The 27206-nt window shown below is 48.8% G+C and overlaps 1 protein-coding gene across 1 annotated transcript in view; it reads left to right on the plus strand.

The window, feature by feature from the left end:
• MX2 (MX dynamin like GTPase 2) overlaps positions 1 to 27206 on the plus strand; it is a 44826-nt gene that overhangs the window by 15966 nt on the left and 1654 nt on the right. Inside the window, exons 4-13 of the mRNA XM_030806261.1 lie at positions 960 to 1094; positions 3342 to 3496; positions 9308 to 9446; positions 14350 to 14548; positions 16377 to 16455; positions 18941 to 19063; positions 19238 to 19379; positions 21949 to 22107; positions 23238 to 23314; positions 26659 to 26913. Of these exons, the coding sequence (XP_030662121.1) occupies positions 960 to 1094; positions 3342 to 3496; positions 9308 to 9446; positions 14350 to 14548; positions 16377 to 16455; positions 18941 to 19063; positions 19238 to 19379; positions 21949 to 22107; positions 23238 to 23314; positions 26659 to 26913 (1463 nt within the window). The remainder of the gene's footprint in view (positions 1 to 959; positions 1095 to 3341; positions 3497 to 9307; positions 9447 to 14349; positions 14549 to 16376; positions 16456 to 18940; positions 19064 to 19237; positions 19380 to 21948; positions 22108 to 23237; positions 23315 to 26658; positions 26914 to 27206) is intronic.

The raw sequence follows: 27206 nt of genomic DNA on the forward strand, positions 1-27206 counted from the left end.
TGCCCTCCCCTGGACTTCCGGCTGCCACCTGCAGCCTGGTCCTTTACCCAGCGTGTCCCATAAGATGGCCATCAGCCTGGGCACAAGGCAGGAGAGAGTGAGGGTGTGGGATGGCCAGTCCTTCTCCGTGCTCTGGGTTCAGCATTTGGGGCAGTGAGACTACGGGGTGGAGAGTCTGAATGCCAGACGGCAGGCACGGGACCCTGGGCGAGTCCCATAGTTGGAAGATGGGACAATACCTCCCTATAGGGCACGGGACAAAGGTCGCGGGTTCTCAGGGCTTCACGGCAGGAGCATGAGGGCCCCCACCCCAAGGAACTCGGCACCTCTTCCACCTTTCCTGGGTTCAATGGCATTGGAGGATCCTGCCTCAAAGGGCACTGTCAGGATTCCCCTTGCCCCTCCTTCGGGATGTCCAGCTTCTCCTCCAGGCTTTCACCACCTTCTTCCCACTCCTTGAGAGGGGTTCCATGGCCCCTGGATGGGTCTCACTGCTCCACATTCCCGCTGTCCCCCACCACCCCCCCACCCTCACCAGGGCTGCCCACCGGGACAATCATAGGGCCTGGGGCAGACACCCGACATGCTGACTCCAGCCGCAGGAAGACGGGGAGCCTGGACATGTACTGGAGCCCCAGCATCTGCCTCCATTGCTTCCAGGGCAGTGTGGTGGGGGCTGTGCTGTGGTGAGGACTGTGGCTACAGCCACTTGCTCATGTCCATCGGAGCTCAGGGTGCTTACTCTGGTAGCGAACACTTCCCAAGGACAGCAGCACCTCCCAGGGCCCTGTGCCCCTTTGCATCTGCTCAATCCGGACCCCCTCACCTACTACCAGGCCCCAGGGAAAGCCAGAAAGCTCAGACGAGTTTGGGGACAGCAGGGTGGGTCCTGGGAGCGAAGGGCCCAGCGCCACTTCTTTACAAGGAAACTGAGGATGTTTGGGGAACCTCTCGCTCAGGAATCGTAACCAGGTGTCCGCTGGTGCTGAAACTGAAAAAGCAGCCCGGTGAGGCGTGGGCCGGAAGGATCAGCTACCGGACCACCGAGCTGGAGCTGCAGGACCCTGGCCAGGTGGAGAAGGAGATACACAAAGGTAGGCCCACATCATTCCGAGGTTCAGATCTGGCAGCCGCTCCTCTCACTTCCTCGGTTCCTTCTCCTCTTCCTCAAATCACCCCCACAGTGACCACTCAGCTCCTTGCCCCATGTGCTCCCGCATGGGGCTGCCCCCATTGCTGTCACCTCCACCATCCCTCCAGGTCCTTGTCCAGGTCCCCTCTCATCAAGCCATCCCATGCTGAGGACCCTCTGGTGGCTTCCCTTAGCAGCCTGCAGCCCACGTGGCTGGCCTTGCCTGTCCTCTCCCCCTCCTCCCCAGCCCAGGCTTTCTCCACTCCACAGGGTACTTACCCTCTCTCCCTTCCAGGTTTCTCCCCTTCACCTGCCCAATCCCTACTCGATCTTTGGATCTCAGGTCACCTGCATCCCCTTTGGAAGTGCTGCTGCAGGACCCCGGTCCCACCCCAGCTGTCACAACCATGGCTTGTCTTCCTGAAGTTCAGCTCTAACCCTGGCCAGCCACCTTGTGGCCACCTTTCCTCCCAGCACCCCCTCCAAACGCAGACCCCGCTCACCCAGCTGTGGAACAAGTTTCCCAGTGCTTGTTCTTGGCTGTGGCTGATCAGAAAAGGCCCAGTTGCTCCTGGAGTCCACACCCTTGTCCCCCAAGGGGCCCTGGTGGTTATGTCCCTTGGAGCGCACAGCCCTGCCTGCCCCAGGCACTGGAGCCTCTCAGCCTCCCTAAAGGCTTCTCCCCTATCCCGCCTGCACAGCCCATCCTGGACTCAGCCGGAATAGATGGAAAAACAACCCTGAATGTACTAAGACTCCCTGCAGGGAGGAACTAAGTCCAAGGATGGCCTTTTGCATTACTGGATAGCAAACTCAGTGACTGAGCGGGAGGCCTTTAGATGACCCTGCGGGCTCAGACCTTTCCCAGAGAACCCCTGTCTGCCTGGGTCAAATGGCTTTCTGGAGGGATCCCTTCCCAAATAGAGAAGTCTTCAGCCCAATGTCAGTGCTCACTCCTCTAAAACAGAAGCTGCTGGATGCCCTCAATTAGCAAGTTTCCTAACTTCAAATTGCAAAAGGTCTGCACCCCGGCTGTGCCCACCACAGCTACTGTGGTGCTCCCAGGACACCTGCAATGTTCGCTGACATCTGTCTGGAGTCTCTCCAGCTGCGAGCTCTGTGGGGCAGGGCCAGGAGAGCTGTCTCTAGCAGACCAACAGCACACCACATGTGCAGGCTTGGTCAAAGTTTTGGGTAAGAATGAGTAGTGAGAGCCGAGCGCGGTGGCTCAAGCCTGTAATTCCAGCACTTTGGGAGGCCGAGGCGGGCGGATCACGAGGTCAGAAGATCGAGACCATCCTGGCTAACACGGTGAAACCCCATCTCTACTAAAAATACAAAAAATTAGCCGGGCGTAGTGGCGGGCGCCTGTAGTCCCAGCTACTCGGGAGGCTGAGGCAGGAGAATGGCGTGAACCCGGGAGGCGGAGCTTGCAGTGAGCTTAGACTGCACTCCAGCCTGGGCGACAGAGCGAGACTCCATCTCGAAAAACAAACAAACAAACAAAGAATGAGTAGCGAGCAAACCCAGCCAAGACATCTTTAGAATAGCATCTTGGAACCCCCTGCACTGCTGGTGGGAATGTAAGTTGGTGCAACCACTTTGGAAAACCATCTGGCAATCTCCACTAAAGCAGTTGGCAGGAGGCCACACTTCCTTACCTTGTGGACTTCCCCATAGCTACTTACTGTCCCTGTGACATGGCAGCCAGCTTCCCCTAGGGCTAGTCATCCAAAAGGAATCAAGGAGGAAGCCATGATCCATTTAGGAACTGGTCACACACCATCCCCTCCACTGCATGTATTCATTAGAAACAAGCCCCTATGTCCAGCCCATAGACTGGGCACCTTTTGGAGGAAGGAATGTTGAAGGATTTGTGGACATATTTTAAAACCACCACAGCACTCACTGGAAAATGCTGAGAAGCAGGAAGAAAGAGAACAGAACGCATCCACAGTCCCATAGCTAACATACCAGAATCTTTTCTTCTCGTCTTTTGGAAAGCGTAGGTCTGTGCACGTACATATTAAACAGCCATCTTGGTGGGTTCTGAGATCCCTCTGCAGGCTTCTCTGAAATGTTTTCTAAACACCAGGGGCCTCCTGGAGCTCTCATACCGTGGAAAGAAGCAGTCATTGCCTTCAGGAACTGCTTCCTCACAGGGATCATTAATGAGGGCTCTGGGTTTCTCCCCTCCTGGCCTCCATAGCCCAGAACGTCATGGCCGGGAATGGCGTGGGCATCAGCCATGAGCTCATCAGCCTGGAGATCACCTCCCCTGAGGTTCCAGACCTGACCATCATTGACCTTCCCGGCATCACCAGGGTGGCTGTGGGCAACCAGCCCCGGGACATCGGACTGCAGGTGAGCCCTTCTGGAATTTGGGATCGGGCTCAGCTGAAGTGGGGGAAGAGTCAGAGGTCCCCAGGGTCCTGGTGTATCTCCTGGAGCCTTTATACTGAGGGATGAGGATGGAGTCTCAGGTAAGACCCGCCCAGGTGGGGGCCTCATGCCCAGGTTCTGACTTGGGCTTGACAAGTCACAGAAAAAAGAGAGGTGGACTCTGGGGGACTGGCAGGCATATGGGACAGTGTACGCCCTGCCCAGTCATTCAGGACTGTGAGCCCGGTGTGACCAGCTGTGCTGATAGTCAAAAGCGGGCAGAAATTTGGATTTTTACATGAAATCTGTCCATTTTGGCAATATTTTAAAAAATGAATGTTATGTAAGTCAGAACACGGACTGTGGTCCTGGTCCGGGCAGGAGAGGCACAGGGGTGAGGGTGGGAGACCTGGCAATAAGGACACACGTCAGCCAACAGCAGGACTGTGGCTTCTCTGCCAACAACCTACCCATCTAAACATGAGGCCAGGCACGGTGGCGCATGCCTGTAATCCCAACACTTTGGGAGGCCAAGACAGGAGGATCACTTGAAGCCAGAAGTTCTAGACCAGCCTGGGCAACATAGTGAGACCCTGTCTCTGCAAAATATAAGCTACATCTTGAATCGTAGCTCCCATAATCCCCATGTGTCATGGGAGGGACCTGGTGGGAGGTAATTGAATCATGTGGGCAGGTCTTTCCCATGCTGTTCTCGTACTAGTGAATATGTCTCATGAGATCTGATGGTTTTATGAAGGGCAATTCCCCCGCACACTCTCTCTTGACTGCTGCTATGTAAGATGTGCCTTTGTTCCTCCCTTCCATCATGCTTCTGAGGCCTCCTCAGCCATGTGGAACTGTGAGTCCATCAGACCTCTTTTTCTGTACAAATTTCGCTGTCTCTGGTATGTCTTTATGAGCAGTGTGAGAACAGACTAATGCAGCCACTCTACTTGGAGGCTACTATAGAGCTATTAATTGGCCTAATTTCAATATTGTGGTGCCTCAGGGAATAGAGAGAGGGAGAGAGGTTGGGGAGTCATCATAACACAGTCAACATTTATTAAGTTATCTATCTTATATGGGCCTGCTCCATAGCACCCCAAAACAATTATAATAAAAACATCCAAAACTGGTGATCACACATCACCATAACAGATAGAATAATAATGAAAAAGTTAGAAATAACACAAAAATTACCAGACACAGAGGCAGAAAGTGAGTATATGCTGTTGCGAAAAGTGGCACCAATAGGCTTGGTCAACTCAGAGCTGCCACAAACCTTTGATTTGTTAAAAAAAATGAAATAAAAATAAAGATAAAGGCTGGGCGCTGTGGCTCACACCTGTAATCCCAGCACTTTGAGAGGCCAAGGCGGGTAGATCACCTGAGGTCAGGAGTTTGTGCCTGTAATCCCAGGAGGCTGAGGCAGGAGAATCACTCGAACCCGGGAGGCGGAGCTTGCAGTGAGCTGAGATCGCGCCACTGCACTACAGCCTGGGCAACAGAGTAATACTCTGTCTCAAAAAAAAAAAAAAATCTGCAAAGCACAATAAAGCAAAGCACAATAAAAGGAGGTTTGCCCGTGCACACTTCCTCCACATCTGAGCCTTCTCGGGTATAAGTGCTGCCTTCAAGAGAGAAAAAAAATTATGTTTTCTTAGAGCAAACTGCATGAGAGAACAGGGTCACAGGAGTTTAGAGGGAGCAATGAAAACTGTCATTGTGGCTGTGAGAGGCTGGGAGCGTGAAGGAGCAGGGAGTAAGAACTGTTAAGGCAGAGGGAGAATTCGGATCAAGACCAGTCTGGGAATCCATCCCCAAACATGTCCTTCTCCATCACCTTCCCACCCTCCTTGTCCCCCTGTAGTCTGTCCTAGACCTCTCCCCTGCAGATCGGGCCCTCCAGGTCCCACAGGCTCCCTGGAGCCCCAGGGCCCTGCCCTACCCAACCTGGCTGAGGCCTCCAGGTGGCCTGTCTGAGCACCAGGAAGCCACCGCTGGGAATTCCTCGATTCTTTGACATCGTCCTCCACGTTCCTGGGCTTGTGAAGGAACATCCTCCTCCATGTTCCTGGAACTTCAGCCCTTGCTTGGCTCAGGAGCCTGAACTCCCCAGGATGTCCAGGAGTGTCCGAAGGAGAGAACACAGTCACAGGTTCTTAGTTTCTGTTTCTGGCTGGGCCAGTAAAGCCCCTTCATCATCCCACTTTTCCACTTATTACTAAAGACAGAAACCAAAAACCATGGCTTCAGGCTGCTAAAAACCTAAAACAAAACAGAACAACAACAACAAAATAAGGCAGGTTAGACAAGCTTAGTCATAGAGTCAAAGCTTCCTGCACACAATCGTGTGCCTTTCTGGAGTCCCACCACCCTTTCCCTTCATATTTTTGTGTCTCTTCTCAGATTCTTCATTGTCTTTGATTTCCAGAGGCACTGCCAAGGTCAGACTGCTGGTCATGCGTACCCTGTCTTCCTCCCCTCCCCGTCTTCCTGAGAACTCATGGAAATCTTAGCTCCTCCAGCAAGAACACATGTGTCTTTCATTTGAAAGATTCATGCCTCTTCTCCATGTGAAAGCTGATTAATGCTCATAAGGAAGGGGGTGGGTTCTATTCTTGGCCAATTTGTCTCCCCAGACTGTCCCTGTGAAAGGTCTTTCTGTATTCACGGCCTCATTGTACGGCTCCACTTTCCCGGCAACAAGGGCTTGGCAATGTTCACCCACTAAATGTGTTAGTTTTCAAATGCAATTGATCACTCCCTCCTTCTTGAAAGTCTTCTTCGCTGGCATCTGGGCACATTGACCCTGGTTCTTTCTCTCCCTCCCGTTGATCTCTCCTTAAGTGAATTCTTCCTCACTTCCCTGACCTGCAAATGGTGCAATGCTCTAGAGATCCATTCTTCCCATTGAAAACTCTCCCTGCTGTGTCCCTGGACTACAGTCCAGTCTCATGACTGTAAATACCACTTCAGCAATTCCTAAATCATTATTTCAAGCCCAGCTCTCTCCCCTGAAATCCAGGCTCCTATCTCCAGCTGCTGATTTACCAGTGCCCTTTGAGCATCTAATCAGTACACAAACTCAGTGGGTCCAAGCAACACCCGATCTTCCCCCCAATATCTGCTGTCCCCATAGACATCCCCATCTCAGACAGTGGCACCTCCACTCTCCCAGTGGCTCAGGCCATGACCACTGGGGTCAGCCCTCCCTTCTCTCCTCCTCTCACACGACACGTCCAGTCCACCTACAAAGCGTGCTGTCTCTGCTTCAAATAACACGCCCAGGCCCACGTCTCCTCCCACTTCCACCAGCATCCTCACCTAAGCTGCTGCTATCGTGGACCTGGGTTACCGCCTCTGCTGGCCTTCTGCTGGGTTTCTCTGCCTCTGCCCTTCCCAGCAGCACCCAGCCCAAGAGTGTTTCCCACACAGCTCTTGTGTTTTAAGCCACAAGTCAGATGCTATCACTCCTTAAAGTTCCCCAGCAGCTCCCATGTCAATCAGTATAAAAATTCCAAGGTCCCATGCAATCCCACCCCCCCTACTTCATGGACCACATTTCCTGTCACTGCGCCTTGGCCCCTCGCTCCACCCTACCACATCCGGGTTCTGCGGCCCTTGGTCCCTCCAGCCCACTTTTGCCTGGACTCTTGCGTGTGCACTTATGCTTCCCACTGCCCAGTGCTCTGCCCGCCTGGCTCTCCGCAGAGGGCATCCCTCATTCCTCACAGGTTTCTGCTTCAGGGCTGCTCTACCTGGGCTGCCTTGCCTGACACACTGTTCCCTGTGCCTGGCCCTTTCGATTCCACTTGCCCTCCCTGATATGTCTCCATTGTGTCTATTGCCTATCTCCCCTCCTGGGCTGTAAGGCTCTGGGGGCGTATGCTCAATGCCGAGTCTCTGAACCCCAGGATGGGCCCCACACCTGGTGGGCACTGCTAATGTTTGCTGCATGCACATAACGTGCTCTTTATGGCCACCCCCTCTCCAGGCAAACTGTTCTGGGGAGCATTTTCACTCTCTGATATCCTACATGAATGCACATGAGTGAGTGTGCATTAAATACGGTAATTCCCAGCCCAAAGCTTTTGTACCCCCAGGGGACACTGGCAATGTCGGGACATCTTTTTGCTTCTCATAACTCAGGTAAGGGGTAGGGTTTGCTAGTGGTTTGGATGCTACTGGTATCCAGTGGGTAAAGGCCACAGAGGCTGCTGGACAGCTTACAATGCCTAGGACGGCCCCCATGGCAGAGTCATCCTTCTGAATTGTCAACAGTGCTGGAAGGAGAGCTGGAGAACCCTGGGCTGTGTGGTCTGTTTGCCTGCAGACATCAGTAGGACAGCCCCATGGGTGTAGCAAAGGGAATAAGCACACAAGCAAGAAGAGAGTTTTCAACTTAAGGACGATCAACGTTAAAACTTGTTCAGAAAGATTGCTTAAGGCCAGGTGCTGTGGCTCATGCCTGTAATCCCAGCACTTTGGGAGGCCGAGGTGGGCAGATTACTTGAGGCCAGGAGTTCAAGACCAACCTGGGCAAGGTAGCAAGACCCTGTCTCTACAAAAATTAAAAATTAAAAAATTAACCAGGCATGGTGGTGCATGCCTGTAGTCCCAGCTACTTGGGAGACTGAAGTGGGAAAAACACTTGAGTCCAGGAGTTTAAGAATGGGGTGAGCCATGATTGCACCACTGCACGCCAGCCTGGGCAACACAGCAAGACCGTGTCTCAGTAAGTAAGTAAATACATACATACATACATACATACATACATACATACATACATACATAAAAATTAAGATTGCTTATAACTTTAGCCAGTTAAATTTTCTCCTGGCCGAGGCTTCATTGGTCCTGTTTGTATTTGATGATTTTATTTGACTCCAGTGCTCAGTTTCATCTGTGTTGTCAGCTCAGGCTAATGGGACACAGAACGGCTCACTTTGGGCTGTGCAGTTTTCTGTCTTCTGTGCACCACTTAAAATAATTACATGGGGCATTGTCTGAGCACAACTATATGTAAATTGTGCCAAAATATAAGGAACTATGTCCCAAGGTGCCAGCTTTTTCCTTGTCTGTCTGTTTGTATTGTTGTTGGGAAAAATAATATTAAAAGTTGGCATTTTAAGGCATATGTTGCCTACATCTCCATTTTGCTTACACATTCTAATAAATTTTATTAGATTTCTCTAATTTGATTGAACTAGACCCCTGCCAAGAACAAATCGTGGGTAAAAAGTCACTAATATTAGAAATAAACATGTGGAGATATTCTCCATGGGAAACATCTGAGGTCCCTGTCTCTGGGGAACTGTGTGGGGAGCAGACATTGCTCGCTGAGCATCTGCTGCCTGGGCTCTGCGCTGGACTCTGCATGGGGACACCAGGACAGAGACGATGTCAACGCTGGCCGCAAAGGCATCTCTGGGCTTCCGAGTCAGATACAACATACACACAAGTCACTCTAATAGAAGGCGGGATCTCCAAGGCATCTCGGGCGAGATCTAGAGGGGAGGGAGGGGTTGTACTTGGTTGCAGGAATCAGGGGGTCTTCAGGAAAGAAGACACGCCGGCCGTGGGCTTTGAAGGACAAGTGGAAGGTCATCAGAGACCAGGGCAGGGCTGCCGGGGCAGGCGTTCCCAGGAGAGGGCTCGGCTCAGCAAAGCCCAGAGTCACGCTGTGGGACAATGTTGCCTTCGCGCCGTCATGCCTGTCTGCCTGGCTGTGCTGCTGGGTGACCAGAAGTGAGACATGCGCTCTTTCTTTGTGTGATTCTTTGCCATCAGATCAAGGCTCTCATCAAGAAGTACATCCAGAGGCAGCAGACGATCAACTTGGTGGTGGTTCCCTGTAACGTGGACATTGCCACCACGGAGGCGCTGAGCATGGCCCACGAGGTGGACCCAGAAGGGGACAGGACCATCGGTAAGAGGAAAGAACTAAGCGGCAGGGCGCTGTGGCTCAAGCCTGTAATCCCAGCACTTTGGGAGGCCGAGGCGGGTGGATCACAAGGTCAGGAGATCAAGACCATCCTGGCTAACATAGTGAAACCCCATCTCTACTAAAAATAGAAAAAAAAATTAGCCGGGCGTGGTGGCGGGCGCCTGTAGTCCCAGCTACTTGGGAGGCTGAGGCAGGAGAATGGCGTGAACCTGGGAGGCGGAGCTTGCAGTGAGCCAAGATTGTGCCACTGCACTCCAGCCTGGGTGACAGAGCAAGACTCCGTCTCAAAAAAAAAACAACAAAAAAAAAACAGAACCAAGCTTCCAGGGCATCCAGGGCATGGGGGAGGGAGGGACAAGGGCATGGGGGGCGAGGGAGTGACCAGGGCATGGGAAGGGAGGGAGGGACGCCGCATGTCTTTGGAAGATCCTGGAATGTATCATATGCCAGTGTGCCCTGCGCTGAATACAAGTGCTATTGTGCTTGTTCCTTAGGAATGGCTTATGGAGGGCTGAAGTAGGTCATATCATCCCCCCAGTAGATGGACCTGAGCATGTCAACAAAGTTAACACTGAAGAAAAGATAGAAAAGAAAAAAAGTTTTTAAAAAAAAGGATCTAATTGAATATTAACATCTCCAAGGAAACTTAGTACTACTTTTTAATAGTCAGTTTTCTGGTCCTCTCATTGCAACAAACTCAGATAATCAACAGTTATCAATAAATATTAGCTATTTTTTGGGGGGGCGGACAGAGTTTCGCTCTGTCCCCCAGGCTGAAGTGCAGTGGCATGATCTAGGCTCACTGTAACCTCTGCCTCCTGGGTTCGATTCTCCTGCCTCAGCCTCCCAAGTAGCTGAGACTAGATGCACATGCCATCACGCCTGGCTAATTTTTATATTTTCAGTGGAGACGGGGTTTCACTGTGTTGGCCAGGCAGGTGTCAAACTCCCAATCTCAGGTGATCCACCCGCCTCAGCCTCCCAAAGTGCTGGGATTACAGGTGTGAACCACAGCCCCCAGCCAGCTATTATTATTATAAATTCAGTCAATCACTATAGTCATGGGATATACACGATCTGCTCTTAGTATAGCCCAAAACAATATTGTAAAATAAATGCACATTTTCTTTTTCTTTTTTTTTTTAACTTGGGATATTTTATTTTATCATTAACTTTTGTTTTAGGTTCAGGGGTACACGTGCAGGATGTGCAGGTTTGTTACACTGGTAAACTTGTATCATGGGGGTTTGCTGTACGGATGATTTCATCACCCAGGTATCAAGCCTAGTACCTATTATTTATTTTTCCTGATCCTCTCCCTCCTCCACCTTGTGACAGACCCTAGTGTCTGTTGTTCCCCTCTACGTGTTCATGTGTTCTCATCCTTTAGCTCCCACTTATAAGTGAGAACATGTGGCATTTGGTTTTCTGTTCCTGGGTTAGTTTACTAAGGATAATGGCCTCCAGATCCATCCCACAGAAATGCAAATTTTCTATGCATTCTAGGTCAAGTATAGAAATAGAGAAAAGTGTGCTAGGCTTAAAAGAGAAACAGACCCATGTTCATAGCAGCATTATCCACAATAGCCCAAAGGTGGGAGCAACCCAAGTGTTTACAGATGGATGGATGGATAAATAAAACATGGCATATACGTAAAACAATATTATTTAGCCTTAAAAAGGAGGGAAATTCGGAAACACACAACAACATGAGTGAACCTCAAGGACATTATGCTAAATGAAATTCAAGTAAGAAAAGGACAAACGCTGGGTGATTCTACCTTATTTGAGGTCCCTAGAGTAGTCGGACTCATACAGACAAAGTAGAATGGCGGTTGCCCAAGACTGGAGGGAGAGGAAGTGGGAAATTGTTGTTCAATGGGTGAAGAGCTTTAGTTTGGGAAGATGAAAAAGTTCTGGAGATGGACAGTGGTGATGGTTACACAACAATGTAAATGTACTTAATTACACCGAACTATAAACTGGCTAAAACAGGAAAATTCACTTTATGTACACTTTATTACCATTTTTGTAAAGAAATATTTTTTTAAAAAAAACAAGGTAGCTAAAGACAGAACAGGGGGGAACATCCTATTTTTATGAGTTGAATTATTCCCTTGCTGACTTGAGTTACGTGTATTTTACAATTCTTTTAAAAAGGAAATTGAGGCCGGGCGCGGTGGCTCATGCCTGTAATCCCAGCACTTTGCGGGGCCAAGGCGGGTGGATCACCTGAGGTCAGAGGTTTGAGACCACCCTGGCCAACATGGTGAAACCCCGTCTCTACTAAAAATACAAAAAATTAGCCGGGCGTGGCGGCACAGGCCTGTAATCCCAGGTACTTGGGAGGCTGATGCATGAGAATCGCTTGAACCTGAGAGACAGAGGTTGCAGTGAGCCGAGATCGTGCACTCCAGCCTGGTGACAGAGCGAGACTCTGTCTCAAAAAAAAAAAAAAAAAAAAAAAAGAAAGAAAAGAAAAAAACAGAAAATTGAATGACTACACAATACTTCCAAAGGATGAGAATAGAGCAGATTTGATGATAATATAACAGTGGCTTAGAGAATATCAAGTTTCAAAAAGAACAGTGGCTCAATATTTTCAGGCCCTCACTAAGCTGGTTCCCCACCTGTCCATTGCCAAATGGACGTTGTCTACTCCCTCGGCTTCAGCCGAGCTCCTGTCCCCTCTTAAGACAGAGACTGCTCCTGTCGAGGTCACCCACACCCTCTGCACTGAGGAGCACATGGTCACATCTCTGTCCTTGCCTCTCCTTTCTCAGCAGCAGTCACCCCGGTTGCCCACTCCCTTCTTCCTGAACCTCCCTCCTTCCTTCACCATTCTCTCTCTCTCGGGTTGCTTCCGTCACTGGCCAGCTGGAAGTCACATTCTTAGACTCCTTGTCTCCATGCCTCTTCAATTCTCAGGCCTCTAAGTATGGAAAACTTGGTTCTGGGCTCTCCTTCTATCAACGCATTATCACATTAAGTGATCTTATCCGGCTGTGGTTTGTAATCCCATCTACATGCCAGTGACTCCCAAATCCGTATCTGTAACCCTGACCTTGCTTAACTGGACAACTCCATTTGGCTGTCTGGCCAATGTCTCCAGTTAAACATGACCAAAACAGAACTCTTGGTTTTGTACTCCATCCTGATTCTCCTCCTCCCCAAGGCTTCCCCACCTCATTCACAGAACCCAACTGCCCACCCAGTTCTAAAGCCAAATCAAAGGGTCCCACTTGAGTCCTCGCTCCCCTTGCCTCCAAGTCTAATGTATCTGAAGTCCTGGTGACTCTGCCTCCAAAATGGGTGCCAAATCCATCCACTCCTCTCCATCCCCACTGTCACTGCCTAGACCAAGCCACCATGGTCTCCTGCCTGGACTGCCCAAACATTCTCCTACTGTTCTAGCACTCACCTTGCCCATGGCAGTGCCCTCTCCACTGGCCTTTGAACATGTCTATCGGGTCATGCCCCTCCCTGTTTACATTCTCTCCTGCTGCCATCTCACATGCATATAAACCCCAGACTCCTTTATCTAGAAAGCAGAGCCCCAGGTGACCTGGCCCTGCCTGCCTCTCTGATCTCAGTTCCCACCGCTCTCTGCCTTGCTCATGACCCTCCAATAAGGCTGTGCCATCCCTACTCCCTCTCACCCAGGGTCTGGAGTGCTCCTTCTCCATCCCCACTAGGCTGACTCCTCCCTTCATTCAGATCTCAGTCCAAATGTTGCCTTCTGAGAGAGGCCCTCCCTATCCACCCAACCTGAGACTGCATCACGCATCTCTGCCCACAGTCATTTGTCAGCGCATCACTTTATGTTAACTCTCTGCATAGCTCTTATCAATATCCATTCTTCTTTATTTCTTGTATATTACTAGATTAATTTATCTGGAAAGAGAGGTTCAAGAATAGTAGACCAGATAGCCAGACTTACCCACAAATTAAAACGAGCAACAAAATAACAGAAGATAAGGCCGGGCACGGTGGCTCATGCCTGTAATCCCAGCACTTTGGGAGGCTGAGGTGGGTGGATCATGAGGTCAGGAGTTTGAGACCAGCCTGGCCAACATGGTGAAACCTCATCTCTACTAAAAATACAAAAATTAGCTGGGCGTGGTAGCACACGCCTGTAGTCCCCACTACTCAGGAGGCTGAGGCAGGAGAATCGTTTGAACCGGGGAGGCGGAGGTTGCAGTGAGCCACTGCACTCCAGCCTGGGCAACAGAGCGAGACTCCATCTCAAAAAAGAAAGAAAGAGAGAGAGAGAGAGAGGAAGGAAGAAAGCAAGGAAGGAAGGAAGGAAGAAAGAAAGGTGCTTTTCAACACACACAAACAAGAAATGCAGTGGCAATTTGACCCTCAAGCAACATAAACAAAAAAAAAAAAGCACTTGGAATTCAAAGTTTTCAATCCAGTGCAAGCAGGAAGGAGTGGGGACAGAGGAGGGGGAGAGGAAAGTGGGAAGGAGGAGATCAGAGGAGGTGCCCACAAGAGGGAGCAGAGTGAGTCTGTTCAGGAGACATTAGAGAGGGACTCCCCTCAGTAGGGAACAAGGCGTTCTTGGAAACATGGTGCATGGAGCCAGTCCATTCTAACCATGCATGCTGCCTTAGTGCTGGGCACCCAGTAGACATCCAAGAAATATTTGTTAAGTCAACTAGCCAAGACACTGAATGAACTGAGTGAGAGGGTGAGATAGTGAGCCAATAGAAATGCAAAGAAGAGGGGCAATGAGGGAATGAGGAAGGAATGAGGCACTGGAGGATCAAGACTGCAGAAGACCTTGTTGGCCAAAAAAGGAGCCCATAGTCCAGTAGGAGTCAAATCTGTTTGAGGGGATCACTGACCTTTCCATTTCCCTTCTTTAACCATCTCACAGGGATCCTGACCAAACCAGATCTAATGGACAAGGGCACTGAGAAAAGTGTCATGAATGTGGTGCAGAACCTCACGTACCCCCTCAAGAAGGGCTACATGATGGTGAAGTGCCGGGGCCAGCAGGAGATCACCAACAGGCTGAGCTTGGCAGAGGCAACCAAGAAAGAAATTATATTCTTTCAAACACATCCATATTTCAGGTGAGACTCTTCAGGAAAGCCCTGGAATTAGACTCCATGAAAGCCAGCCCATCTGCCAGAGTTAGCCAAGATCATGACCAAAGCATATGCACAAATTACACAAGGTAGTATAACCTAGCCTCACCTTATTTTTGTGTTAAATTTCTTGGCTTATTTAGACAAATTATTGTTTCTTAGATTCTAATGATGGTGCTGATTAAAAACTGGAATGTGTCATGACATAAAGCATAGAACTCTTTGGTTTCCCAAAATGTTTTCACTTGCTTTCTGATTTGAGTCCTTATATTAAGAGATACATAAAGCAGGTGAAGTGTCCCCCATTTTCATAGATAAGAATAATGAGGTCAAACAAACAGTGAATGAGAACAGGACTGAACACAGAGCACCTAACTTCCAGAACCCCGTGTTTACCACTGTAAACGGCACACAGGAAAACTGCTCGATGGAACGCTCCATGTTTTTAGAGCCTCCAGTGCCCACAGTCATTTGCCAGCACATCGCTTGTTTTTATTAAATAGAAAGTTAATAATAACTGGCTTTATTAAATAGAAATTATCCTATAGAGACTCTGTAGTTTGTAGGATGCTGGGATTGTTCCCATTGAATGGACCACTTTTCCCCTTCATTCTGGAACTTGTTATTCCTGAATGATCCAGGAGCACAGAGGTCACTCCTGCTTGAAGGAGAGCTAATGGGAAAACAGTGAATTTGGGCCGAGCAGGTCTACGGCTTGCTAACTATGTGATCTTACAATATGGGCCACCTTCTCTGAATTTTGGCTTTCCCATCTTCTCCAGGGGATCCTACTACTGCCTCACAAGATTGTGGTCAGGGTTAAATAACACGACATACACAAAGGCCTTGAGCACCAACAGCCAGCACTCAGTAACCGCCACCCAATTCCCTCTTTCTTCCTCTCTGCTCCTGCTCTGAGTGGATGAAACACACTGTTTTCAATAGCACTGGAGGGCATGAGGAGAAGAAAACTCTCCTCGCCGAGCTGGGAGAAGATTTCAAAGTAATCAGGCCCATGGTTCTCCATGCTGATTGAGCAGCAGACTCTCTGGAGAGTTCCTTAAAATTGCACTAGCTCTGCCCTGCCCTGCCCTGAGGTCGGGGGAGGTGCCCAAGACTTCCTGTTTCTCACAGGTTCCTCCTGGTTGAGGCTAATGTTGCCAGTCCAGGGACCTCCCTTTGCAAACCGCTTCTCAAGGTCTTTGAGAAATCTGAAATCCTTGCATGCCTACTTGCTGGGAGCCGGCCCTTGCAGTAAGAGGCACTGGCAGTGCTGGGGAATAATCCTGTGTGCTTCATCCTAAATTCCTGCTATTGGCAAACATGCTGCAGCTACGCTGCCTGCTGTGTGGCTGCAGCAAGCAAATGCAGCAAGCTGCTTAACCTTTCTGTGTCTCAGCCTTTCTTGCTCTAAAGTGGGTTGTTAAATGACTAAATGTGTTAACATTTATAAAGCCCTTAGATTGGTGCCTGGCACTTGGTAAGCACCGTATATACTTTTGTGATGAGAAATAAAATACTAATCTGGGCAACTCACTTAATCTCCATGAGGCGGGGTTTGTTTTCCTGTAGCTAAGATGACCTACCTCATGAGTGTGTGGGGATGATAGAAAGGGGGGAGGGAAGGAAGCTTCCTGGCCCATGGTTGCCTGGGTGCAGGCTGGTGGCAAGTGTCTTTCTCATGTACCACTTGGCTTTTCTGATGGCACTTGTTGCCCCGGGGAGCTGGGCTCACCTACCAAGTACAAAGTCCGGTACTAGCAAGATGGTACACGAGTCCTTCCTGAATGCATGAGTGTCTGTCTCATTTCAGAGTTCTCCTGGAGGAGGGGTCAGCCACGGTTCCCCGACTGGCAGAAAGACTTACCACTGAACTCATCATGCACATCCAAGTGAGCCACGTGGGTTGGGTGACAAGTGATCAATACAGCATGCCCAAGTCACTCTCTTGGTCTGGAGTTGGCTAAGATGCCCCACTGATCTGTCCAAACAAGCAAACAAGTACCCACTGAACACTGTCTCACTCACTGTCACAGGCTCACTGGAAGAACTTCCAAATTGGGGAAGCAACAAGTACATAGTATTAAAACAAAGGGTTGAATTTGTCACCGGGGTTGGGGGGGATAAAAAGAGAAGGAAATAGTTTAGCAATATAAAAAGGAGTGACCACTGAGAGAGCAAGTTTTCTTTTTTCAATATGTTGTTAATACTTCCTGGTATAAAAAATTTTTCTTGCCAGGCATGGTGGCTCATGCCTGTAATCCCAGCACTTTGGGAGGCTAAAGCCAGTGGATCACCTGAGGTCAAGAGCTCAAGACCAGCCTGACCAACATGGAAAAACTCCATCTCTACTAAAAATACAAAATTAGCTGGGCATGGTGGCACATGCCTGTAATCCCAGCTACTGGGGAGGCTGAGGCAGGAGAATCACTTGAACCCAGAAGGTGGATGTTGTGGTGAGCCAAGACTGTGCCATTGCACTCCAGCCTGGGCAACAACAGCAAAATTGCATCTAAAAATAAATTTTCTCTTCTAGCCTCAAACTTCTAAGAAATAATTGGTTTGTAAGAAATAAATCCATTTTTATGAATTCTCAAAAGCAGACAGCTACAGACAAGGGCCTCATGACATCATCAATTATAGAAAAACTTTGGTTTGGTGGTTATTGAGAAATTGAATATTTTTAGTGCTTGCCTAAACCTTCACAAATGAGGCCAAGCAACATGGAAAGATTTAAGTGTACCCTTAGAGCAAAGACGATTCCAGATCCTAGGACTTGGCCCATGCTAAATTGTATATCAGACAAAAGCAATGACTTACTTGAGCCAGGAAGCATATACTCAAAGAAAATTTGGCTAGAAGGAGCCAGTGGTTCTCCAACTTTAAGGCACACAAGAATTACCTGGAAAGTTTGTTACAATTAGATTCCACCAGGCAAGGTGGCTTACACATGTAATCCCAGCACTTTGGGAGGCTGGGGCAGGTGGGTCACCTGAGGTCAGGAGTGGCCTGGCCAACATGGTGACCAACCTGGCCAACATGGTGAAACCCCGTCTCTACTTAAAACACAAAAATTAGCCAGCATGGTGTTGTGCACCTGTAGTCCCAGCTGTTCTGGAGGCTGAGGCAGGAGAATGGCTTGAACCCGGAAGGCGGAGGTTGCAGTGATCTGAGATAGTGCCACTGCACTCCAGCCTGGGTGACAGAGTGAGGCTCCATCTCAAAAAAAAAAAAAAAAAAAATTTAGATTCCTGGGCCCCAGCCCCAGAGTTTCTGACTTAGAAGGTCTAGGGTAAGACCCATAGATTTGCATTTCTAAGGTCCCAGGTGTTCCTGGGAACCTACTTTGAGGATCACTGATTCCAGTGGAATTCACTAAGTTTGCAGAAGAGGTTTCTGAAAGCTATATCCCTGTCTAATTAAGAAAAACATCTGTTTTTTGCAAAAAAATGTTTCATTTTTATAACTTTTTTCCAACACAAATACTTTAATTTAAAATTTATAATATTTTAAATTAATTTTTAAATTTTAAATAGACTCAATTATAACAATGACAATTTGAAATATCAGAAGTTAATACACTTTGCCTACAGATACAAACTGTCTCCCAAAAAAGAGCCTAGGAGACGTTATCAATTTCCTGGTGTGACCTGTCTTGCCTTGACATGCTAACCCACAAACCACCTCCAAGTCCCAGGGAGCTCCCCCTGCCCAGGGGCTGCAGCAAACTTGTCCACCAGGGTGGGAACTGGGGTCATTGCTCCCCAAGGTGTCTTCACCTGCAGCATTTACGAGCAAGGCTGGGGAGGTTGTAGGCAGGGTGCGATTTGCCACTGCTGCTCACTAGGTCTGTGAAGATAGCAAGTAATCAGATTCTCTGAGCCTTAGTTTCCTCTGTGGCAAAAAAAGAGGCAGCATACGACAGTGTGGGGATTAAATGAGGTGTGGAGTGTGTCGCCAACCCCAAGACAGTGTTTACCGGTTTATAACACTCACATTGTCATCAAAAACCCATTTTACTAAGCCATTGCACATTCTATTCAAGTGTTCTTGCTCTGGAAATACAAGGCACCAAGCCAAATCAAACAACAGCCACAAAACAAAAGTAAAAACTGTCCACCACCCAATTCCTCACCACTCCAATTGCACAGCAGAATGCAAAATTCCAAGCCAGGCCGTCCAAGCTATGGGACATGCCTGCTGTATGCAAAACTCTCTTTGGGCTCCTTGGCCGGTTTCCATCTCACTGAGATTCACAAAATAACAAAAATTCCAGATCTTCCTGAATGCTTTAAATGGCTCCTACCCATATACCAAAGAAATCGGTTGGCCAATCTCTTAAGCCGCAGTTTGATTATTTGCAATTGTTTTGTTTAGAAATCGCTCCCGTTGTTAGAAGAACAAATAAGGGAGAGCCACCAGAAGGCGACCGAGGAGCTGCGGCGTTGCGGGGCTGACATCCCCAGCCAGGAGGCTGACAAGATGTTCTTTCTGATTGAGGTGAGGATTTCCGCGGGGCTCTACGTGACACTGCATCCTTCTCTGGTGGCCCCACAGCTGCCCTTCCCCTTCCTCACCCATGAGATGAAGGCGGGTGGGTGGACATCTTGCAACGCCGGTCCCAGTTCTTTCATATGATTTCCACAAAGACTATTGACTTTATATCATTTTCAGAAAATCAAGATGTTTAATCAGGACATCGAAAAGTTAGTAGAAGGAGAAGAAGTTGTAAGGGAGAATGAGACCCGTTTATACAACAAAATCAGAGAGGATTTTAAAAACTGGGTAGGCATACTTGCAACTAATACCCAAAAAGGTAAGTTCTGGGCAGGGCTCCCCGCAAAACAGGGTGGTATTTACCCAGACCAGAGGCTACGTCTGTGTCCAGCACATGATAAGTGTGCCAAGAGTGGAACATGCCCATCCAAGGCTGTGGAACCCTTGCTAATCAGCAACTGTCTCTCAACGACCAAGACCCAGAAATATGGGGCATCGACCTCAGCGACTCAACACAGGGCAATTCCACTGCCTCTGATGTCCTCTTGTGTCTTGATTTTGTTTTGTTTTGTTGAGACAGGGTCTCCCTCTGTTGCCTAGGCTGGAGTGTAGTGGCGCAATCATGACTCACTGCAGCCTCAACCTCCCAGGCTCAAGTGATCCTCCCACCTCAGCCTCCTGAGTAGTTGGGACCACAGGCATGAACCACCATACCCAGCTAATTTTTGTAGTTTTTTGTAGAGATAGGTTTTCACCACCATTGCTCAGGCTGCTCTTGAACTCCTAGGCTCAAGCAATCCACCTGCCACAGCCTCCCAAAGTGCTGGGATTATAGAGGTGAGCCACTGCGCCTGGCCTTGCTTCTTGATTTTGAGGCGAAATGGCATTCCACGCCCACCTGAGGAATTCGCAGAGCAGCCCAGGGTACCTCAGGGCGGCTATCCTGAGTGCCTGCAGGGAAGCCTGTGCCCAAAGCAGGGGTCTAGATGACTCTGGGGGCCAGCCCCACATGAAGGTTCTGCAGCCACTGTTAATGAGTGCACAGCTGCCAGCTGGCCGTGGTGCCTGTTGTGGACACACCAGACACGGAGCCTTCATTAGTAGCAGCTAAACATCAGCCTGGTAGAAAAAGTGACCTGGGATATTTATTTATTTTGGTGGCATTGAGACAGAGCTCAGCATGGGTGCCAGGGGACCAGGGGAGGGGGGAATCCACATGAAATTGTTTACTATCTTCCCCTCTGGAAGGTCTAGGGTGTGATGATCTGGTTTTAGCAAAAAGTAAAGACTAGATGAAGTAGCAGTTTTTTAACTGCTAAAATGTGCCCAGGTCACCCAAACAATTCCACTCATCCCAATCCCCCTTCTCTTTGCCCCTAATTCAAGATCAGAGAGATTCTTGGTTTGACAAGAGCCTGCTGGCTTCACCTGGCAAAGTTCTGATTCCCATGTGCTCCAGCCCAGGTTCCAGTAGGGCGTGTGTGTGTGTGTGTGTGTGTGTGTGTGTGTCCATTTTCACACAGCTATAAAAAACTACCCAAGACTGGGTAATTTATAAAGAAAGGAGGTTTAATGGACTCACAGTTCTGCATGGCTAGGGAGGCCTCAGAAAACTTACAATCATAGCAGAAAGCAAAGGAGAAGCAAGCACCTTCTTTACAAGGTGGCAGGAGAAAGAGCAAGGGAGAGCTGCCAAACACTTTATTTATTTATTTATTTTGAGACGGAGTTTCACTCTTGTTGCCCAGGCTGGAGTGCAGTGGTGTGATCTCAGCTTATTGCAACCTCAGCCTCCCAGGTTCAAGCAATTCTCCTGCCTCAGCCTTCCAAGTAGCTGGGATTACAGTTGCATGCCACCACACCCAGCTGATTTTTGTACTTTTAGTAGAGATGGGGTTTCGCCACGTTGACCAGGCTGGTCTTGAACTCCTGACCTCAGGTGATCTGCCCTCCTTCGCCTCCCAAAATGCTGGGATTACAGGCATGAGCCACCGCTCCCAGCCCCCAAACACTTTTAAACGATCAGATCCCATGAGAACTCACTCACTATCATGAGAGCAGCGTGAGAAAAACCACCCCCATGACCCAATCACCTCCCACCAGGTTGCTTTCTTGACACACGGGGATTACAATTTGAGGTGAGATTTGGATGGGGACACTGAGCCAAACCATCTCATTGTGTGTGTGCTGTTGTGTTTTTGTTCTGGCACTTGGAGAAAACAACGCTGTTTACCTCCGTGGTAAGATCCCTCCAACAGTAAACTGTGGCTATATGCTTGGGAGGTGAGGGGCACAAGATTAAGTTTCCATATTCATTTAACTGATCAGATTTTTGTGTTTAGTTTTGTTTTTATTTTTCAGAGACAGGCTCTTGCTGTCACTCAGGCTGGAGCGCAGTGGTGCGATCACTCCCAAATAGCTGGGACTAAAGGCACATACCACCATGCCTGGCTCATCCTTTTTTTATTTTTGTAGAGACAGGATCTTGATACGTTGCCCAGGCTGGTCTCGGACTCCTGGCCTCAAGTGATCCTCCCACCTCGACCTCCCAAAGTGATGATATTACAGGTGTGAGCCACCACACCTGGCCTCTAATCAGGGTTTTTTTTTTTTTTTCCCTACCAGTTAGAAACAATAACTTCTCTCTTGGGGTGATGACTTTCAACTGAAACACATTTTCATAGAATAAGATTTTTTTCCCCCAAAAGTCAGTATTTCTGAAACTCCTGTTATTAGACCATGAATATTTTTCTCATTGTGAACAAAACTCCACTTTGCAACACTGCCTCTGCATACAGTGAGGAGCAAGACTTTAAAAAACTGTTGTTAGCTTTATGACGTCTGCAGAATTATTAGAATTCACCATGGAGGTCTGTTTGATGTTGCAGTTAAAAATATTATCCACGAAGAAGTTGAAAAATATGAAAAGCAGTATCGAGGCAAGGAGCTTCCGGGATTTGTCAACTACAAGACATTTGAGACCATCGTGCATCAGTACATCCAGCAGCTGGTGGAGCCCGCCCTTAGCATGCTCCAGAAAGCCATGGGTGAGGACTTTCAAGCAGGACTCCCAAACCATCACTCTTGTACCTTCCATAGACCCCAGTGCCTTGGAGGGAGAGATTGGAATGGAGTTACCAAACACAGCCTGCAGACACACTCACTGGTGCGCTAGATTGCTACTTGGTGTGGTCTGTGAGCCAGCAGCACTGGCAAGGCCTGGGAGCTGGTCAGAGCTGCAGATTCTGCCCCTCTGCCTGAGAACTCGTACTGAGGTTTCCAGGAGATGGGGAAGCACGCTGAGTGCCATGGGAGCTTTCCATCGCTGTCCTTCAAACACATGGAGGAGGCGGGGAGGATGGTTTCTCTTGTCCTTGGGGGGCAGGCAGAGGGTGCACATGTGCTTCATCTGTATCATACGCAGCCCCCAACACAGCTGCGTAACGCAGCGGTCCCCAGTCTTTATGGCACTGCTTTCACAGAAGACAATTTTTCCACAGACCAGTGAGGGGTAAGAGGGATGGCTCTGGGATGATTCAACTGCATTACATTTATTGTGCACTTTATTTCTATTATTATTACATTGTAATATATAATGAAATAATTACACAGCTCACCATCATGTAGAATCGTCATTATGGTGGGAGCCCTCAGCTTGTCTGCCTGCAACTAGACGGTCCCATCTGGGGGTGATGGGAGACAGTGACAGATCATCAGGCATTAGATTCTCATAAGGAACACACAACCTAGCTCCCTCGCATGTGCAGTTCACAACAGGGTTTGTGCTCCTGTGAGAATCTAGTGCCACCGCAGATCTGAAAAGAGGTGGGGCTCAGGCAGCAATGCTCACTAGCTCACTGCACACCTCCTGCCGGACACGGACTGGAACTGGTCCAGCCCAGGGGTTGGGGACCCCTGATGTAAGGAATAGTCAGAGGCTAACATGCACACAGGCACGGGAAATGGACAGGACCTGCCCAGGTTGCATGAGGGCTGGATTGTGTGTCCCTGGAATGACGTCCCACCGTCTCCTATCGTGGTCTGCAGGTCTAGGGAACTCAGTCTCCTGGAATGGGTCAGTGTATCGTCAGTCATCCTCCCTGTATCTTTAACCAGTTTTATTTCTGCTTGCATTTTACTGATGTTTTCTTCTTCTTCCTTTTTTTTTTTTGGTCAGAAATTATCCGGCAAGCTTTCATTAACATGGCCAAAAAACATTTTGGTGAATTTTTCAACCTTAACCAAACTGTTCAGGTAAGCACCCAGAGTTTACTTGCTAGTCACCTGGACCACTGACTGGCTGTTTAACCTTGAGAGAAGTTGGATATTCACTGTTGTTTGGAACCATGAGGCCAGGGATGCAATGGCAGGCTGGCAGGGCTGGCGGGGCTGGCGACTCCGGGAGCACCTGCCTGCCTGGCTTCTGCTCAGGAGGCAGCTTCACTCTCCAGGAGAAATGAAAGGAGGCCCGTGCCCTGCCATCTGTTCTGCACGACCTTACGCAGGACATGGGGCTCCACCGAGGACTGGCTGGTAGGCTGAATCTTTTTCAATCATAAAGCACAGCATTGTTTACTAGTCCTACTCCTAAATTTGTATGTTTGACTCAAAGATGTTGCCATAGCTCTGTGGGTTTCTACTTAGCAACTCTTCCCCCGAGTTACTACCTTCAGCAAAAGCAAGAGAGGGCATGTGCCACTTGGGCTGTAGATAAAATTCCTCTTCGGCCCAGGCCTGGGCTAGTGGATTAAAATCTCATTCCATAGTGCAGGCAAGCAAGAAGGACAATTTCTGTCATTGTTCTGTCATGTAAATTAATTTCTTCTTTCACCCTTTTTGCCTGTTGGTGAAAATTAAATCTCAGCTCTGACTCCTGCCCACTTTGTCAGGGGCCGTGTCTGAGTCCCGGATGCCTGCTCATGGGGTGGGTGACCTGCCTGGTCCCTAGTCACCAAGATGTCCACTGTCCTTCCCGGGCCTTGGTCCCCTTGGTCCCTGAGCTCCTGCCCAGCCCCGCCGGAACACAGGAAACGCTCGGGGCCATGGGAACTCTGGCATCCACCAAGGGCCTTCACCTCTTTTGTGCTGCCCTTGGATAGACACAGCCTTGCAGCAGCTCCTGGCTCCACACCAGGGACTGCGGGGCTCTCCAAGGCCATGGCCTGCACACTGCCCTCAGCCACAACAGAGCCTGGGGGGCTCGCTGCCTCCTGTGTCACAAATCTTGAGGAGTGCGGCACAGGCCAGTTCTGCTCCCAGAGGGTCTACTGTCCTTTGTTGTGTAGACCGAAAAGCGACTGAGGCAGATCTGCCTCAATCCGAGGTTTATTTTGCCCAGGTCGAGGATGTACCTGGGAAAAAGAAACACAAGTTCCAGTGCGATCTATGACCTGTGCTTTTCCTAAAAAGGGTTTAGGGGAACTTCAGTATTTTAAAAGGAAAGAGCGAGCAGGTGGGGAAGAAAGAAGGAAGGAGGGTAGGCAATGAGGCAATAAGGCAGAGGTCACCCTCGTGTAAGGCTCTGACCAGCACTCAGTGAATCTATGTGTTATATGTGAAAAGAAAGGCGTGGAGAGAAAGTCAATCATGCATTTCATCTCGCGCTCAGTAAATCTACATTTTACATCGGATAAAGTGCGCATGTGAAATCGCAGCTTCTGTTTGAGAACAAAAGAAAGGCAGTTAACTTTCCCTTTGGTATAGTAAGTTTGGGGTCCCAAGAGTCTATTTTTCTTTCACAGTTGTCACATATACTCCAAAAAGAAAAAAAAAAAGAAAGAATGAACGAACCAGCACCTGTGAAACTTCATCTCTGAAACTCACTCTTTCACTCTCAAGCCACTGCTTCTGCCTTCAGTTTTAAAAAGTCCATTTGAAACTCAAAAGCCTAGGCCAGGTGTGGTGGCTCATGCCTGTAATCCTAGAACTTTGGGAGGCCGAGGCGGGCAGATCACTTAAGGTCAGGAGTTCGAGACCAGCCTGGCCAACCTGGTGAAACCCTTCTCTCTACTAAAAATACAAAAATTAGCCAGAAATCACTTGAACCTGGGAGGCAGAGGTTACAGTGAGTCGAGATTGTGCCACTGCACTGCAGCCTGGGCAACAAAGCGAGACTCCATCTCAAAAAGAAAAACAAAAAGAAACCCAAAGCCAGGACATGACAGTCTTAGTTCAAGCTTCTATCACAAAGTCCCACAGACTGCATGTGTCTTATTAACAATAAAAAATTGTTTCTCATGGTTCCAGAGGCTGGGAGCCTGAGATCAATGTGTGGGCATGGTCAGGTGGCAGTGAGGGCTCTCTTTCAGGTAGCGGACGGCCACCACCTTCTTGTATATCCTCATACGGTGGAAAGAGCCCTCTCTGGGGTTCCTTTATAAGGGCCTCAGTCACATTCATGAGGCTCTACCCTCAGGACTAATTGCCTCCCACCTCCCAATACCATTACCTTTCTACTTTGGTTTCAACATGTAAATTGGGGGGTGGGGGACACAAATGTTCAGTCTGTGGCAGTGACCCTGTGACCCCCCTTCTCTGCTACATCACCTCTTTCTTTCCTTTTTTTTTTTTTTTTTTTTTGAGATGGAGTCTCACTCTGTCACCCAGGCTGGAGTGCACTGGCGCCGTCTCGGCTTACTGCAATATCTGCCTCCTGGGTTCAAGTGATTCTCCTGCCTCAGCCTCCCAAGTAGCTGGGATTACAGGCGCCTGCCACCATACCCGGCTAATTTGTGTATTTTTAGTAGAGATGGGGTTTCGTCATGTTGGCCAAGCTGGTCTTGAACTCCTGACCTCAGGTGACCCACCTGCCTCAGCCTCCCAAAGTGCTGGGATTACAGGAATGAGCCACCACGCCTGGCCTTTTTGAGACAGAGTTTTGCTCTTGTCATCCAGACTGGAGTGCAATGGCGTGATAGCTCACTGCAACCTCTGCCTCCCAGGTTCAAGCCATTCTCCTGCCTCAGCCTCCCAAATAGCTGAGATTACAGGCATGTGCCACCACACCCAGCTAATTTTGTATTTTTAGTAGAGATGAGGTTTCATGATGTTGGCCAGGTTGGTCTCGAACTCCTGACCTCAAGTGATCCACCCTCCTCGGCCTCCCAAACTGCTGGGATTACAGGCATGAGCCACCATGCCCAGCCAACCTCTTTCTTCCTTGACTGCATGAGTGAAGTAGGAGTCCTGGGATTCCTGGGAAACAGGTATATCACACTTTTATCCCAGTGTTCGTCAGCACTGGAACCATTCTAGCAGAAGTAGCGCCCCAGGAATGACTGACACCGTCCTAACAGTATGGACTAAGCCTGTTCCTGATGAAAGAGCAGAAAGCTGGTGGTATAGGAGGGACCGGGGATGGCCTGAGAGGAAGAAAGGGCAGGAGAGAAGGTATGCTGCAGGTGGGGACTGAGGAAACTGGGTTCATAAGGACAGAAAAGGGCAAAGTGGGACTTTCTAAAAATCATCATTTCAAGTCTCAGGACTTCTTTGACCTCGGATTCATTTTATTTCTGAGTTCAAATAGTACTTCCGAATTTGTTTAAGCCAACAGGAAAGAAGAAAAAGAAGTAATGTGTTTGTCTTTCTTATCTAACCAGAGCAAGATTGAAGACATAAAAGTGAAATACATAGAAAAGGCAGAAAACATGATCCAACTTCAGTTCAGAATGGAGCAGATGGTTTTTTGTCAAGATCAGATTTACAGTGTTGTTCTGAAGAAAGTCCGAGAAGAGATTTTTAACCCTCTGGGGAAGCCTTTACAGAATATGAAGTTGAACTCTCATCTTCCCAGTAATGAGTCTTCAGTTTCCTCCTTTACTGAAATAGGCATCCACCTGAATGCCTACTTCTCGGTGAGTTCCCGGAGGGGCAGGAGCCGTGGTCTCTGGCATTTGCAGAGCTGAGTAGGGGCTATGCTAACCTAGAGAGGCTTTGCTGAGGGAAGGAGGGAGGGACCACTACAATGTATTAAGCCCTTTTGTACTATGATAAACTACTTATATATTTTCTCATTTATAATTTTACATGAACCCTGTGAAGGCACTTTTAATTAATTTGCCCACAATCAATTTTTAAAGTGGCAGAGCGTGTACTCAAAATTAATTCTGACCCCAAAATTCCTTATATTTCATATGCAGTCCATGAA

This window comes from Nomascus leucogenys, chromosome 25 (assembly GCF_006542625.1).
Source record: "Nomascus leucogenys isolate Asia chromosome 25, Asia_NLE_v1, whole genome shotgun sequence".
In the NCBI taxonomy this organism is placed as follows: domain Eukaryota; kingdom Metazoa; phylum Chordata; class Mammalia; order Primates; family Hylobatidae; genus Nomascus; species Nomascus leucogenys.